The 16849-nt window shown below is 36.4% G+C and overlaps 1 protein-coding gene across 4 annotated transcripts in view; it reads left to right on the forward strand.

Moving 5' to 3' along the window:
- LOC144960107 (neural cell adhesion molecule 1-like) overlaps nucleotides 1-16849 on the forward strand; it is a 192799-nt gene that overhangs the window by 120191 nt on the left and 55759 nt on the right. For all 4 annotated transcript variants that reach the window (XM_078893070.1, XM_078893067.1, XM_078893066.1 and 1 more), the window contains exons 4-12: nucleotides 1-53; nucleotides 1741-1878; nucleotides 2675-2793; nucleotides 5691-5841; nucleotides 7642-7787; nucleotides 10173-10344; nucleotides 12020-12255; nucleotides 12829-12928; nucleotides 15965-16126. The exon at nucleotides 1-53 is cut by the window's left edge and continues 85 nt beyond it. In XM_078893070.1, the coding sequence (XP_078749196.1) occupies nucleotides 1-53; nucleotides 1741-1878; nucleotides 2675-2793; nucleotides 5691-5841; nucleotides 7642-7787; nucleotides 10173-10344; nucleotides 12020-12255; nucleotides 12829-12928; nucleotides 15965-16126 (1277 nt within the window). The remainder of the gene's footprint in view (nucleotides 54-1740; nucleotides 1879-2674; nucleotides 2794-5690; nucleotides 5842-7641; nucleotides 7788-10172; nucleotides 10345-12019; nucleotides 12256-12828; nucleotides 12929-15964; nucleotides 16127-16849) is intronic.

A 16849-nucleotide genomic window follows, 5' to 3' on the forward strand; every position in this document is an offset into this window, starting at 1 on the left:
GACACCTGCTATTACCTGGAAGTTTGAAGGCGAAAAAGATAACATTCAGAACAGTCAGTATTTTTTATAGTTCCTTTCTTTTTTCTCCAGGGAACCGGATGGGAGGTGGTGGATGAGTGAAATCATCTGATCACCACCATTGTTATCGACAATATCACGTCATCATCATCATCATCATCATCATCATCATCATCATCATCATCATCATCATCATCATCATCATCATCATCATCATCATCATCATCATCATCATCATCGACCTTATCCTACAAGATGGGATATCTTCTTCTTTTTCTACTTTCTCTTCCTCTTCTTCTTTTTCTTCTTCTTCTTCTCTTCCTCCTCCTCCTCCCTCTCCTCCTCCTCCCTCTCCTCCTCCTCCTCTTCTTCTTCTTCCTCTGCAATCAGGGGAGGAATTTACTTCTTTCATACAATTTCATTTCCAGCAATGAGAGACTCGATGTGTGGTGGAACAAACAGGTACAGTGTCTCACTTTCTAGAAGTTGGCTATCGTATCAATGATAGTTAACCATCTCAACTGCTACAAAATTTGGCTTAGTGCAGGAAAAAAAAAAAAAAGGGCTTAAAGTTAAAGGCAGTGGTTCAAATTTTCCTCTTTTTTTCTAATGTCACCATCAGCGCGCAACGACAACACTTGATCTCTTGGGCATCGGCCACCATGATATGATATGATTCCTCTTGATTCATAATGTTTCTTATGTCTATCCGTCCACTCATCCATCCATCCATCCACAGTCTTGGCAATCAGTATGATTTCTCATATTTTATTATGTTTTCAGGCCCAAAAATATGATAATAGGGAAATGTCCAAAAAATGCTAAGTGCTACAGGTCAGGATTTGTAACAAAATGTGGAATAAAAGTGGAAGAGTTTAAATATGATAAAATTGTCTCCAGTTTGATGTGAATCTGAGTAGCCAGATAGATAATTGCCAAAGGAATGACTGAGTTTTCTCTCTAAATTCAGTGAATATTAAATTTGGACAGTTGCTGATATTGAAAATAGGATGTTTAGGGGGAAAATATGAGAAAATAAGCCTAGATATTGAGGGATATATGATGAATCTTGTTAAATGGTTGAGGTTGGTTGGTAAGTCTGCATCCATCCATCCCTCCATCCATCAAGCCTTCCATCCATCCATCCATCCATCCATGCATCCATCCATCCCTCCATCCATCAAGCCTTCCATCCATCCATCCATCCATCCATGCATCCATCCATCCATCCATCCATCAATGCATCCATCCATCCATCCATGCATCCATCCATCCCTCCATCCATCAAGCCTTCCATCCATCCATCCATCCATCCATGCATCCATCCATCCATTCATCCATCAAGCCTTGCATCCATCCATCCATCCATCCATCCATCCATCCATCCATCCATTCATCCATCAAGCCTTGCATCCATCCATCCATCCATCCATCCATCCATCCATCCATCCATCCATCCATCCATCCATGCATTCATTCATTCATCCATCCATCCATACGTTGTCTACCTATTCTCTTATCTACCTCCTTACCAACTTACCCGCCTTTCTTTCTTACTTTCTTTTCTTCCTCTTTGATCTTTTTTTTTTTTGATTTTTTTTTTCCTTTTTTTTCTTCTTTCATTTTATTATTTCTTCTTTATGTAGTCTAATTCTTTTTTTTTTTTTTTTTTTTTTTTTTGGTATTTGCTTTTTGGTAAAATGTTATTTTCTTCCCTTCCAGGTGAAAAGTATGTCTTAGAGCAAGATGGTCTGGTCATCAAAAACCTCCAGTTCTCCGATGAAAGAGTTTATGTTTGTGACATCATTGTAACACAAACTGGAAAGAGCGGCAAATTGAAGGTCAACTTTGTTGTGGCTGGTAGGTGGAAGAATATTCCATTTCTTTATTTTCGGGAAAGGGGTGGGGGGAGCACTGTGAAATAGCCAAGACAATATACTTCCACTCTATTGTCCCGTATTGGATTCCTACCGATATCTCTTTATTTATTTGAGATGGCCAAGTGGACGAGGCATTGCACTTCCACTCTGAGGTCTCATATTGAATTCCCTTGTCAGTTTCTCTTATTTTTTTTTTTTATTGAGATAGCCAGGTGGACGAGGCATTGGACTTCCATCCTGATGCCTCGTATTGGATTCCTAATGTTTAAACCTTTTATTTGTAAAATTAATTTAGCGTTTATGTGGTATAGTTGCATGGCACTCGGTTTGGATCGGAAGGTCCAGGGTTTGAGTCCGAGCAGTGCATAGTTGAATACTTGGAAAAGGTTCTTTACACACATTCTCACTGCACTCGGATGTGAAATGAGTACCTGGGCCACCGCCTAATAGGTATTGTCATGTCTCTTCCCACAATTTTAGTGTCACTGTTGGCTAGGGACCACTTCTAAAGCGCTTTGAGCACGTTTAGTGGATATTGCGCTATAATATATTCACTTGGCCATATAAAATTTCCCTGTTATCTGAACAAAAGGAGTTGATTTTGAGACTTGACCTTATCAATCATCATCATCATCTTTATTGTTATATTCTTTGTATAAAAACTGGAAGAATAATTTAATGATTCTGTCTTCATTCCCTTCACTTCCCCCCCCCCCCCCCCCCCCCCCTACTTTTCTCCCACCCTATATCTTGCCTCCACTTCCACCATTTTCCAGATCCACCAAAGATTGACATGCCCCCAACGATTGAACCCAACAACCCTAAAGTTGGAGATGAGGTGAAGATTCACTGCACCGCCAATGGAAGGCCAGATCCTGTTTACAATTTCCTGAAGGTACGTTCTTAAAATTTCGAGCTCACTACCACCCCTACTCCCCCCCTTCTCCCTATTATATGAACTAGAGATGTGTGCCACAAAAAGACGCTACCCCAAAAATTGCCCCTCTCCTGACTCATGATAGGTCCAACTTGCTTAGTTTCAGGTTTTTGGTTTCTGTGCAGTTGTGAATCTCCTCACAGTTAAATATCTGATGTGTAGAAAACTGAGTGGGCTTTTGTAAGATTGTCAAAGAATTTATTTACCATGGGCATGTTTAAGGAAGGTACAGATTTTCGTAAACAGGTGCATGCGTAAGCTACTCAGAATTAAATGGATGGATAGAATAAAAAATGAAGAAGTATGGAAAAGAACACAGCAGAAACCAGTGGGAGAGGAAATAGGAAGAAGACGGAGGTGGATTGGACACACGCTTAGAAAGAACGACTCCACTATAACAAAGAAAGTATTGGACTGGAACCCCAGGGCAGAAGATCAAGGGGAAGGCCACGAGGAACATGGAGAAGAATTAAAGAAGCTGATATACAGAGAAGTGGTAAGACCTGGAATGAGATTAAAAAGTTAGCTCAGGATAGACAAGGATGGAAACTGTTTGTCTGTGGCCTATCCCCTGACCCAGGGTGAAAAAGGCAATGATGATGATGATGATGATGATGATGATGGGCTTAGTATAAAACACTTTCACGAGCGATTGATGTTGGTTCAAGGGATCGAATTGTAAGGGAGTGTCTGCCAGAAAATGCCAACCACCAAGCTTCCCCTGCCATGCAGTTCTCAACCCATGAATTGGATTATTTCCTGCCCTGAATGAACTCGTGTACTAAATAAAGCTCTATAGATTTTCTGGGATAGTCCATGAAAACTTTGTGCTAGGTGGACAATAATACGCTCACAGAGATCTTTTCTCTATTTCTTTTTGAATCCCGATTTCGCTTGCGCAAGAGCTTTGTACCCTGAAACATCAAAATTTTTTTTAAAAATTGAGCTTTTATATAGCGCAATATCCACTAAAGTGTGCTCAAAGCGCTTTACAAGGGGTCACTGGTCAACAGCAACATTTAACTTGTAGGACGGGACATGACGCCTGTGTGGCGATATTACAATTTTTCGAACAAAGACAACGCTGTTAACGGCCAGGTACTCATTTTACACCTGAGTACGGTGAGAGACTGTGAGTAAAGAGCCTTTTCCAAGGACTCAACTATGCGCTGAGTGAGGCTCGAACCTAGGACCTTCTGATGCGAAAGCGAGTGTCATACCACAAGACCACACAGCCGCACAATTTTCTACACAATTTTGTTATTTTTTTGATGAACCAACCCAGTGTCATACGATTAACATTGAAATCCTTTGCAAAATGCGTGAGGACGTCTCTTGTTGAATTGTTTTTCTCCCAAAATTTTGCATTTCTGAAAATGAAAAAGGAATGACTGATTGATAGATATCCCATGGCGTGATACCTAATAATTTATTGCTTAAAAATCGAGGCATCTCATCATGACACATCTGTCCATTAATCTCTATTGAATTAAGTGTTGCGACAAATGACAAATATTAACTAAAAGCACAACTATAATCTTCGTGGGGTTAGTTGATCAGGTGCTCAACATGCCCCTAATCAAAATTGATCAACTTACCTCGAACTTGACTTATGTCAGTATGAGTTTGATTTCAGAAAAAAACCATTAATATAAGGTGTTATATTTGATTGCGTAAATTATTGGTTATTGATTATTTAAAAGGGATTCATATCAGTCTAAGATAAATCAGGAACGAAAAATAACAAACTGATCCAATAAATGATGATTTCACTTTGAGGTTTAAAAAAGCGACTTTCTCGCTTTTTTTTTTTTTTTTTTTTCGATGAATACAGGATAAAGAAATGCAATGATATTATGAATAGAAGAAGGCATCGTGTTTATAAACAATCTCAAAAAGGAAGTAACTCAATAAATAACCAAACTATAAAGTTGAGAGGGGGTGCTCAAATAATGATGATGATGATGATGATAATAAATCTCTTATATATATATATGTAGAGCCTTAGCACCCCAATCAAGGTGCCCAACAAGGAGGAACAATGTGGAGATACAGTACATTGTAAACACTAGACAATAATGTCGTCGTAAACCTTTATGGCCTACACAACCAACAAGCAAGGATACTCTTTGAATCTGACCTTCGTCATACCCTTTTATTTGCTTTGAAATTCTCGAATTGTGCCACGAATGCAGATATGATCTAAAAGCGTCTTTTACTCCTTATATAATAATGGTATTCACTCAAACTTTGATATAAAAATGTTTATATACATTTAAAAAAAAAAACAAAAACAAAAAACAAACCTCTGAGTACAAGTGCTAAACAACACTGGTTTAAGTGTTTAATAAGAAGTAAGAGAGCTTAAAAACTTGGTTAAAAGTGCTTGACAACTTAGGTAAAACTCTGTGGTAAAAGGGCTAAACAACTGTAGAAAAATTGTTAAACAACTGTGGTCAACGTGCTAAGCAAACAAACAACTGTAGAAACAGTGCAAAACAACTGTGGTAAAAGCTGGTAAGTGCAAAACAACTGTGGTAAAAGCTGGTAAGTGCAAAACAACTGTGGTAAAAGCTGGTAAGTGCAAAACAACTGTGGTAAAAGCTGGTAAGTGCAAAACAACTGTGGTAAAAGCTGGTAAAAATGCAAAACAACTGTGGTAAAAGCTGGTAAGTGCAAAACAACTGTGGTAAAAGGTGGTAAAAATGCAAAACATCTGTAGAAAAAGTGCTAAACAACTGTGGGAAAAGGGCGTTAAAAGTGCAAAGCAATTGTAGAAAAAGTGCTAAACAACTGTGGTAAATGTGCTAAATAGCTCCACTATTCATGCCTACGATATCTCATTTTTCCATCAGGATGGCAACAGTATCCCCGAAGATCAGATTGATGCGACTAGCGGAATCTTGACCATTCCAGAGCTCAAGGCTGAAGATGAGGCAATGTACACTTGCGTTGCATCTAACGTTGGAGGAAGTGATGAAAAGGGGAACAGTCTTGATGTCAAAAGTAAGTTATACTTTTAAAAGAATCTCAAGACACATCTTTACTGTATTTGTTTTTATTGACCCTTTGAATCCTTGATTTGGCTATGAATTGTTATTGTTATTTATTTATTTATTTTTTCCACTCAAAATTGATAATTTATATTGTAAAGTGCCCAGAGCTTGTGTTTTACACGAGAATGAGCTCTGTATAAATGTGTATTATTATTATTATTATTATTATTACTTTAAAAATACACCTCCCGTCCCCCAAAAATGTATTATAATGGCGTGAAACATAAATGAATGTAATAGCTTAGAAAAATAACAAAATGTCAAGTAGGGTAGATTTCGACCTCAAAACCCATCCTTAGCCAAGACAAGGAGAAATATTAATAGGATATGTGAAATCACCTTTTCTCGCTGTTTCTGTTGTTAGCTTATGAGGTGTTTCGACCCCAGAACATTTTTTTTTCTTTTATTATTTTGATTCTTAAAGCTATTTTTATTCATTTTTTTGGTATCCTCTTACAGCCTACAACTTCTGGCAGCTTAATATCTGCATGAAATTGTTACTGAGGAGATTAAATCAGTTACAACAATTATATTTTATTTTAAGAGTTAAGACATTTGATCAATCCACAAACCTATATGTTCAAGTTTCAAGTTTCAAAAGTTTATTTTTAGGCAATTGCCAATATAACTCGTACAAGAATATAATATTTTCATCAACAAATCAAGTAAGTAAAATCAACAATAAAGTAAGGCAAACAATGATAATAATAATGATGATGATGATAATAGTAATAATAATAATAATAAAAATAATAATAATGATAATAATAATAATATTAATAATAATAATAATAATAATAATAATAATAATAATAATAATAATAATAATAATAATGAATGATGATGATGATGATGATGATGATGATGATGATGATGATGATGATGATGATGATGATGATGATGATGATGATGATGATGATGATGATGATGATGATATGATGATGATGATGATGATGATGATGATGATGATGATGATGATGATGATGATGATGATGATGATGATGATGATGATGATAATAATTATAATAATAATAATAATAATAATAATAATAATAATAATAATAATAATGATAATAATAATAATAATAATAATAATAATAATAATGATAATAATAATATTTTTTAAAAATCTAATAATAATAATATGAGTAATTTGCACATTATTTGATGCCTCCATCGCCAGTAGAAACTGAGCTCAAGTCATTAAGATTGTGCAATATACACATTTTGAAATTGGGGTTAGTGAGATTAAAACGTGTAGATTACACAGAGTAAGTCATAAGCTTATGCATGCATGCCATATATTTAAGTAATTACATATTGAGTTTTCTATTTTCATGAAAAAAGTATTGAATACACAAAAAAAAGCAGTTTTAAACAAGAATGAAATAGTCAGTACTGAACGTTTTGGTTTCAAACCCATTCCATAGCCAATAGTTAACTAAAGCAATTTACTTGATTAAAATAGTTTAAAAAAATAAAAATGAATTTATATATATTTAATTAATTAATTGATTAATTAAAAAATTTGAATTTTTATATACCGCAATATTTACTAAACTAAAAGTGCTTTACAATTAATTCATTAATCAATATTTATTTTTATCTTTTTTTTTTTAAACTATCCTCATATAAAAAATATGGGAGATACAAAATAATACTAATGGTTCTTATTTTTAGAAAATAGCCCAGCATCCAAGTTGACCCATGTTTCCAGCTCGTATTAAATATTAACTTGTGTCTTTGCCAGTTCCCCCAGTGATCAAACCCATCGCAGATTTGCCCGAAGCACCAGAAAAGGCAGAAGAGGTCATTCAGTGTGTGGCAGAGGGAGATCCAGCACCAGAGGTGACCTGGAAGAAAGAGGGAATGGAGACCGTTTACACCACGACGCAGGTTTGTATTTTATCCACTATTCATGGCCGAATGTCTGTATTCGCTTGGTATTTTGTACTTTGAAAAAAAAATCAAAACAAACAAAACAAAACAAAAAACCCCCACACATTTAGGTCTGAAAACTCATACTTCAATTATCCATCAAATATCAATGATGCTCGTCTTGTCACAAAAACTTGTCCTTAAATGTCAACACTTCCAAGTGGGCTGGGGCTTCAATGGAAGTTCCATGTTTGAGATTTTTTTTTTTTTTGGACAAGATGAGGATTAAGTCCCAGGTTTGAGACTTTTTGACATGATGAGGATTGAGTCCCCGGTTTGAGCTTTTTTGACAAGATGTGGATTAAGTCCCAGGTTTGAGCCTTTTTGACGAGGATTAAATCCCAGGTTTGAGACTTTTTGACAAGATGAGGATTGAGTCCCAGGTTTGAGCTTTTTTGACAAGATGTGGATTAAACCTCAGGTTTGAGCCTTTTTGACAAGATGTGGATTAAGTCCCAGGTTTGACCCTTTTTGACAACCCTTTTTGACGAGATGACGATTAAGTCCCAGGTTTGAGCCGTTTTGACAAGATGACGATCAGTTTAATTGATCGATTTTTGAAGGAGTCATCATTTTGACCCAAAAAATTTTAATGTCTAAATGTGGTTCTTTTTTGTTCTTTTTTTTTTTCAGACTAGCACTGGCAGATCGTTTTCAGTTTAATTTCACTTTTCAGTTTCGGGCTCACCCGACGTGATACATATTTGAGAGGATGATTCATTTATGTGGGGCTATGTGACTGGAAAGTTCTGGGTTCGAGCCTCGCTCGGCTCGTTCAACTCATAGTTGAGTCCTTGGAAAAGGCTATTTATTCATTTTCTCTCACTGTAACTCAGGTGTAAAATAAAATGAATCCCTGGCCGTTAACAGAGTTGTCTCTGTCCGAAAAAAATTGTAATATCGCCTAACAGGCGTCATGTCCAGTCCTGCGTGTAAAGTGTTGCTGTTGGCCAGGGACCCCTTGTAAAGCGCTTTGAGCACGTTTAGTGGATATTGCGCTATATACATGCTCTAGTTTATAAATAAGAGAATTGGATTCAGTAGTCTGATGTCACGTCACCCGGCAATGGCGGCCATCTTGGTTCTAAACAAAGAAAATCATTACTTTTTATTCTTTGATCAGAATGTATAAAAGTCAAAACAAGATCATATTTATAATGTTTTTCTCCTCTGGATACACTTTTATGCTCGTCGGAGAAATATTTCAATCGGTCGTCCGCCATTGTTCCGATAGTTTAGAGCCAGTGTTACTAAGTTACCATGCGTCATTAGGAAGGAAGTGACGTTACGACTATTGAATCCTATTGGATATATCATCTTGAAGAAGAATATGAGATGATTGTTGTTGTGCGGCTATGCGGACTAGTGGTATGATGACACTCACCTTCATGCCAGGAAGGCCCAGGGTTTGTCGGGTCCTGCTCTGAGTGCAGCATAATCGAGTCCTTGGAAAAGGCTCGTTACTCACATTCTCTCACTGTACTCAGGTGTTAAATGAGTACCTGGTCATTAACAGTGTTGTCTCTGTTGGATTAAAAAAATAATAATTGCAGTGTCACCCAACTGGCGTCGCATCTCGTTCTACATGTTAGGTGTTGCTGCTATAAAAATTAATAATTGTATCGCCTAACTGGCGTCATATCTCGTTCTATATATTAGGTGTTGCTGTTGGCTAAGGACCCCTTGTCAATCGCTTTGAGCATGTTAAGTTGATATTGGGCCATTGAAATGCTCTAGTTTTTTTTAAAGTGTCTTTTTAATTAATTTTTTATTTTTTTTCCTTCTGAAAATAACATTCTCAACTATCATTTCAAATTCGTCTTAAGCATGAAGTGTCAGAAGTGTCAAAAGAATAATCTACTTTGGTGTGTGACAAAAGAGAAATCTTTTTCTCTTATTTTGCGGCTATGTGGTGTAGTGGTATGACACTCGCTTTCGGATCGGAAGGTCCTGGGTTCGAGCCTCGCTCGGCGCATAGTTGAGTCCATGGAAAAGGCTCTTTACTCACATTCTCTCACCCTACTCAGGTGTAAAATGAGTACCTGGCCATTAACAGCGTTGTCTCTGTCCCAAATATTTGTAATATCGCCTGACAGGCGTCATGTCTCGTCCTACATGTTATGTGTTGCTGTTGGCCAGGGACCCCTTGTAAAGCGCTTTGAGCACGTTTAGTGGATATTGCGCTATATAAAAGCTCAATTTTATTTATTTATTTATTTTTTTAAATCTTCATTTTCATTTTTTTTTTTTTTTCAAATTGAATAAACTAATACAGGTTTTTATTTTTAAAAAAAATAAAAAATTATCTATCCATTTTCTTTATTTTTTTTTATTTTTTCCTAGGCCCACCCTAAGATAACGGTGATTAATAACAGTCCAACCGATGCTGATATCAAGGTCGTCACCGCTGAGTTGAAATTTGACGGGGTTAAGGCTGATGATGCAGGCTCCTATGTCTGCTCTGCTACCAATGTGGTTGGCTCAGATACCAAGACTTTCAAAATGGGTGTCACATGTGAGTTTCTATGAACTTTTTGCTTCAAAGCTGGCGTGCATTATTATTATTATTATTATTATTATTATTGTTATTATTATTATTATTATTATTATTATTATTATTATTATTATTATTATTATTATTATTATTATTATTATTATTATTATTATTATTATTGTTATTATTATTATTATTTCAAGCATAATTATATGAACTAAAATTCCTATCTTTAAAATTGCAGTTCAAAGGGTTATCTATTTTTTGTAAAAGAGAAAAAAATAAACATTTTTGTGAAAATATATGATATATTTTTTTAGTGTATGTACTTTTGGCTTTGAGAAAAATAAAGATTCTGATTTTTAAAGCCAAATTCTTATTTTTAAGGTTTAATCCTGATTATTGAGTTAATCCCAATTTATTGGCATTATGAGTTTTCATCCGTGAATCCCGATCATTCCTTTAGTCGAGGAAGAGAGTCATGAGCAAAGGGATTTGTATCTACTCTGGGTTCAGTAGAATTTTTTTTCTGACCACCCCCTGTCCATTGAGCAGAGACACGGAAGCAGGGTCCATTTAATCAGGTTGAAAGTACTTTGTAATTTGTGATATTGACTGGCTTCCTATTCAAACGATAGTCAGCCATTCTTACTGTCTTTTTATTGGTTAGAAACTAGGATGAATCGAGGTAAATTTCTCCTAAGATTCTTCATGACTTATTTTATAAGTTTTATATAATAGCCATTAAATTCAGGATGGGTCCCAGCTTTGAAATTTTTTGACAATACAAGGGTCATATTCTTCGATCGATATTTGAAGGATGAGTTTCCTGTCCAAAATCTTTAAAAAGTGTGGGTTTTATTTTCTCCAGGGTGTATTGGTTGGCGGATCAAATTTTAATGTTTTGAAAAGGCTCTGTACTCACATTTTCTCAACTTAACAACACGGTTGTCACATATTATCTTATTCGTCTAGTGTTTCATTCATCCTGTTTTGTTGGTAAAGGGGTAACCCGAAACGTCCACATTATCTGTTTTCGTTCATTTATTAATAAATTGAAGCTTACATTCAATTTCACATTGTAATTTATCACATTTTCTCACTGCGCCAGGGATGTAAAATGACTAATATGCAGAAATGTAAATGTTGCTTCTGGAGGCTCGAAGAAATAAATAGCAATGTGAAATTGAATGGAAGCTTTAATTTAATATACAGAAACAGATGAAATGGACGTTTCGAGTTTCCCCTTTATCAACAAAACAGGATGAATGAAAGACTACAGACGAATGATGTAATGTGGTAGTGGCATTGTTAAGATGAATCGTCTTAACAATGCCAAATGGACACCGAATAATCATCTTAACAACGCCACTAACCACATTATCTCATTCGTCGGTAGTGTTTCATTCATCCTGTTTTGTTGATAAAGGTGAAACCAGAGACATCCATTTCATCTGTTTTCATATATTAAATTGAAGTTTACATTCAAATACACATTGTTATTAATTATCTAATGTGCAGTAGTAAAGTCGTTTTAGCTTGAAAATAAGTAATATGGTAACATGTTATTGGTTTCTTGTCTTTCATATATAGTGATGACATTAACCTTTGATTCCCCTGTAAAGCACTTTGTGCAGATTTAGTAGAGATTGTGCTATATAAAAGCTTTGTTTCATGTTTCATCTTCCCGGTACAGATGCCCCTCATTTTGATGTTCCTTTCACCCAAGAGGTGTTCTATGGATGGAATGGTCACAAGGCTAACGTGTCCTGCCAAGCCAGCGGCAACCCCATCCCCACCTTCACCTGGAAGAGGCTTATCCTGGAAGGAGGGGACACTGAGACGTGGGAGGATGTTCCTAACAGCGATCCTTTCAGCATTCTCAGCTTGATCATCGATGAGGAGAACAAACGTAGCACCGCCAGTCTACTTGTAAGTCAAATGAATAGGAATGAACTCAAAATATGGAGAAAATAATAAAATAGACGCATTATAAATACATTAAAAAAAAAAGAAGATGAATGGATGGATGGATGGATGGATGGATGGATGGATGGATGGATGGATGGATGGATGGACGGACGGACGGATGGGATGCGATGGGAATGGATTGGATTGGGTTGGGATGGATTGGATAAGGCAATAAGATTTGTTGGGACCAAACTTGGCCAACTTCAAATGTTTTCTTCATATTCAGATTTTAAACTATGATTTTACAGGAAAAATGATTAAAATATTGTTATTTTATTCCAAATTACTCTGCGTCTAACCTTGTAAGTAATTTTAGAGTGATCGTTAAAAAACGGAGAAATCATGTTTCTGGGCCAATACAAGTTTTTGTATTGAAATTCGTATTTTTCTCATAAATAACACACTAATTATATTTGTCATTGACTGTGATTGGTCTGATTAAGTGCCTAAGTAAACACATCTTACACACATGCATATTTTATATGTCGACTGTTCGATCACTTTGTAAAAAACATATTCTGTTCCCCTTCACAGGTTTTTGTCAATGACGACGAGACCGTTTACAGTAAATACAAGTGTGAGGCCGAAAATATCCGTGATAAAAAATCAAAAATTGTTGAACTCAAACAAGCATGTAAGTATGGAACCAGAGACGTAAATCATGGCCTACCCTTGTGAAGAATTTATTAAGGCATTAAAGCTTTAAGCAAAGATCTGAAAATGTGTACAAGAATTTTGAAAAAAAAAAAAAGAAAGAATCCTCAAAAAATCAACCCGTCTAGACTGGGGATGGAACCTCAGATCTCCTGATTACCAGTCAGATGTGTTACCATTACAATACTGAGGTTACCCGCCAGTTAAGACAATTTAATGCCTAAATTCTTCACAAGGGTAGGCCTTTTCACTGTGAACCCTTGCAGCACCACAAAACACAAACATTGAAGACAACGGGAAAGGTTGAAGACATAATTGGAGTTAGCTCCATTAGCTCCATTTCTATTTTTAAAATTTCTCACTTTGATATGCTCAACTTATAAAATCTTGAGTTAATATAAATACCTTAACTCACTCAACCCTAGAGACTTTTGCTACTTTTCAAAATTTGAAAAAAATGTATTAAAATGAACATGTACTAAGATGGTTTTATTCAACTATCATTAACATGCAAAAACTAAAGACATTAGCTTTGATAGTACCCCTATAATTTTGTCTCAGAAAAATGTAATAAATAGGCATGGGGTAGAAGTTACCCAGGTAAACTACGAATATAGTCGGTGTTAGGGTTGAGTGAGTTATCCCTCTCCTTACCAGCCATTTTCAGGATTTTCCCCAAAACTTCACACCCAACTAACACAAAAATAGATTTTATCACTCAGACATAATAGCAGTAAAGTTCTTGCGATACATAATTTCTTGAGCAAAACATGCTCTACAACACACTGTTCATTTTCTTAAAATTTTATCATGTACAAAGGAAATTTGAATAAGAAAAATGTTGGTTGTATCGTAACGATTGTGACGAATTTCCTATAGTTGGTAAGGAGAGGGTTAAGGGAATGAGTTTTTTTAGGTGGATAGAAGAGAGAGCAAGGCTGTGGACCAATGAAAAAACCCACCAGCCTAGGGGTGGTTAATTCCCTTTTGGGGCCTGGCCTGAGGAGTATATAAGATTCAAGTTTTAAGTATAGAGCTCACTATGACTATGTGGTCTTGTGGTATGACACTCGCTTTTGGATCGGAAGGTCCTGAGTTCAAGCATCGCTCGGCGCATAGTTGAGTCCTTGGAGAAGGCTCTTTATTTACATTCTCTCACCCTACTCAGCTGTAAAATGAGTACCTAACCTAACCATTAACAGCGTTGTCTCTGTCAGAAAATTTTAAAAATCACCTAAGAGGCGTCATGTCTCGTTCTTCACGTTACGTTTTGCTGTTGGTCAGGGACCCCTTGTAAAGCGCTTTGTTGAGTACGTTAAGTGGATATTGCGCGATTTAAAAGCTCAATTTTTTATTTTTTTATTTAATGACATAAAATACTGTTTTACAGACTTGCCAACCAGTTTGATTTCTCATATGTGACCCTTCGCCTCAAAACGGTATTACGTCGGAATGGTTAAGATGTTGAAAATTGAATCTATAGCCAGAAATATCAGACTTGTGTTGAGTTTGTATGTCTTAGTGAGGAGAGTGGATACCATATTTTAGGGTGCTAATGCCAACACTTTATATTTTTGACCAGTTTAATATTTAATTAGGCTTTTAAGCAAATGGTTCGTTCCGACATAATCCCGTTTTGAGACGATGGGTCACATATTTTGATACGCTTTGAAGTCCAAGATCTGATGATATGGGAATGTTGATCAGAATATGCCAATTGCAAAGAGTCAAGATTTATATCAAAGTGGATAAAAAGCAATTAAAGTTTTTAAAAATTGGAGTATGATTAAGTTAAATATAGCGTTGTTGTCAATTTTCAGTATATTTATTTGTGGTCAGTATGTTATAAAACCTCTGTATATTTTCCAATCCTGCAGAATGGAAAAAACAAAAACAACTAAGGAATAATTGTTTTTTTTTACTGGAATTCTACGCTCAGATAGTGCTCGTAGTAAAAGTTCAGTAAATTTTTGCCTCATGAATTGTAGCCCTAATAAAGTCTCCAGTTTGATGTGAGCCTATGTAGCCAGACAGGCAAATAATTGCCAAAGGAATTACATGGTTGATAAGTCTCCATAAATTCAGTGAATTTCAGGTGTGGAGTCTGGACAGTTGCTGATGTCCTAAATATTAATTTTTGGGGAGAAATATGAGAAAACCAGACCTCATCTATATATTGGGGAAAATATGATAAATCTTTTTTAAATGGTGCGACTATGTGGTCTAGTGGTATGACACTTTCTTTCGGATCGGAAGGTTCTGGGTTCGAGCCTCGACCGGTGCATAGTTGAGCCCTTGGAAAAGGCTCTTTACTCACTTTCTCTCACCATATTCAGGTGTAAAATGAGTACTTGGCCATTAACAGCGTTTCTGTCCAAAAAATTGTAATATTGCCAAACAGGCGTCATATCCCGTCCTACATAAGTGTTGCTGTTGCCCAGGGACCCTTTGTAAAGCGCTTTGAGCACGTTTAGTGGATATTGCACTATATAAATGCTCTATTTTTTAAATACTCTAAATGGTTGAGATTGGTTGGCAAGTCTGCTGTATTGAAATGGTTGGTTACAATTATTGTTTTCCGTAACATTTCTAACATCCACCCCATTATTTCATCAATCTGTACCAGTGCCCCCAGCACAGCCTCAATTCCTCCCCGCAACCCCACTGTCTTTTGCTGTATTGAAATGTTTGGTTACAATTATTGTTTTACGTAACATTTCTAACATCCACCCCATTATTTCATCAATCTGTACCAGTGCCCCCAGCATAGCCTCAATTCCAACTGGCTTCCCCACTGTCTTTTGCTGTATTGAAATGGTTGGTTACAATTATTGTTTTACGTAACATTTCTAACATCCACCCCATTATTTCATCAATCTGTACCAGTGCCCCCAACACAGCCTCAATTCCTCCCCGCAACCCCACTGTCTTTTGCTGTATTGAAATGTTTGGTTACAATTATTGTTTTACGTAACATTTCTAACATCCACCCTATCATTTCATCAATCTGTACCAGTGCCCCCAGCACAGCCTCAATTCCAACCGGCTACCCCACTGTCTACCATGGTCACCATCAGCATCACGAAACCCACTGAAAACGGAGGCAAAGAAATCCAATCTTACAAGTGGGTCTACTTCGTCAAAGGTGATAAGAGCACACAAGAGGAGGGTTCCATAGGTAAAGTAGTAAATAGCAACATTGAAATCGAACAGAAGATTCAATTTAATTTTCAAAGACAGTTGGTCTCGATGTTTCGGGTTTCCCCTTTATAAACAAAACAAAATGAGTGAGTGAGACACTTAAAAAAAAAAGAATTTCAAGTTTTCCCCTTTGTTAAACTGGGTGAGGTATCCGACTGCCTATAGTGGGCTGGATGTACTTGCTGTGTCTTCTATCCCCTTGTATCTGTTTTCCAATTGATTTATGTCTTTGTCTTGGAATGAGATTACTAAGTTTTGCCTTGACCCTAGCCTGAGTCCTTTGGCTGGGAGGAAAACAGTTGAATGTATAGTTACTGGGTGGGGTTCCTGACCTCCCATAGTGGGCAGGGAGGTACATACTGTGTCTTCTATCCTCTTATGTCTGTTTTCCAACATGCTTTCTGTCTTTGTCTTGGAATGAGATTACTTGGTTTTGTTCTGGCCCTGGCCGGAGTCCTGGCTGGGAGGAAAACAGCATAGTTATTGCTTTGGGAGATGATATTTTTTTCCTTGTAAATCATCTCTCCGATATGTATTATTATATTTGCTATTTTTGTATTATGTATAATGTAAGCATTTGAGTGTATTCCTCTTTGTTGGATTTTGTGCTTGTGTCCGGATGAGACTTATAGGTGATCTCAGACTAAGTACATGGGTGGTATGCTCTTGGAATCTACAGCTGATCCCTATTTGTTCCCAG

Source organism: Berghia stephanieae, chromosome 14 (assembly GCF_034508935.2).
Source record: "Berghia stephanieae isolate SIO BIC M18660-M18661 chromosome 14, UCSD_Bste_1.3, whole genome shotgun sequence".
NCBI classification, from domain to species: Eukaryota; Metazoa; Mollusca; class Gastropoda; order Nudibranchia; family Aeolidiidae; genus Berghia; species Berghia stephanieae.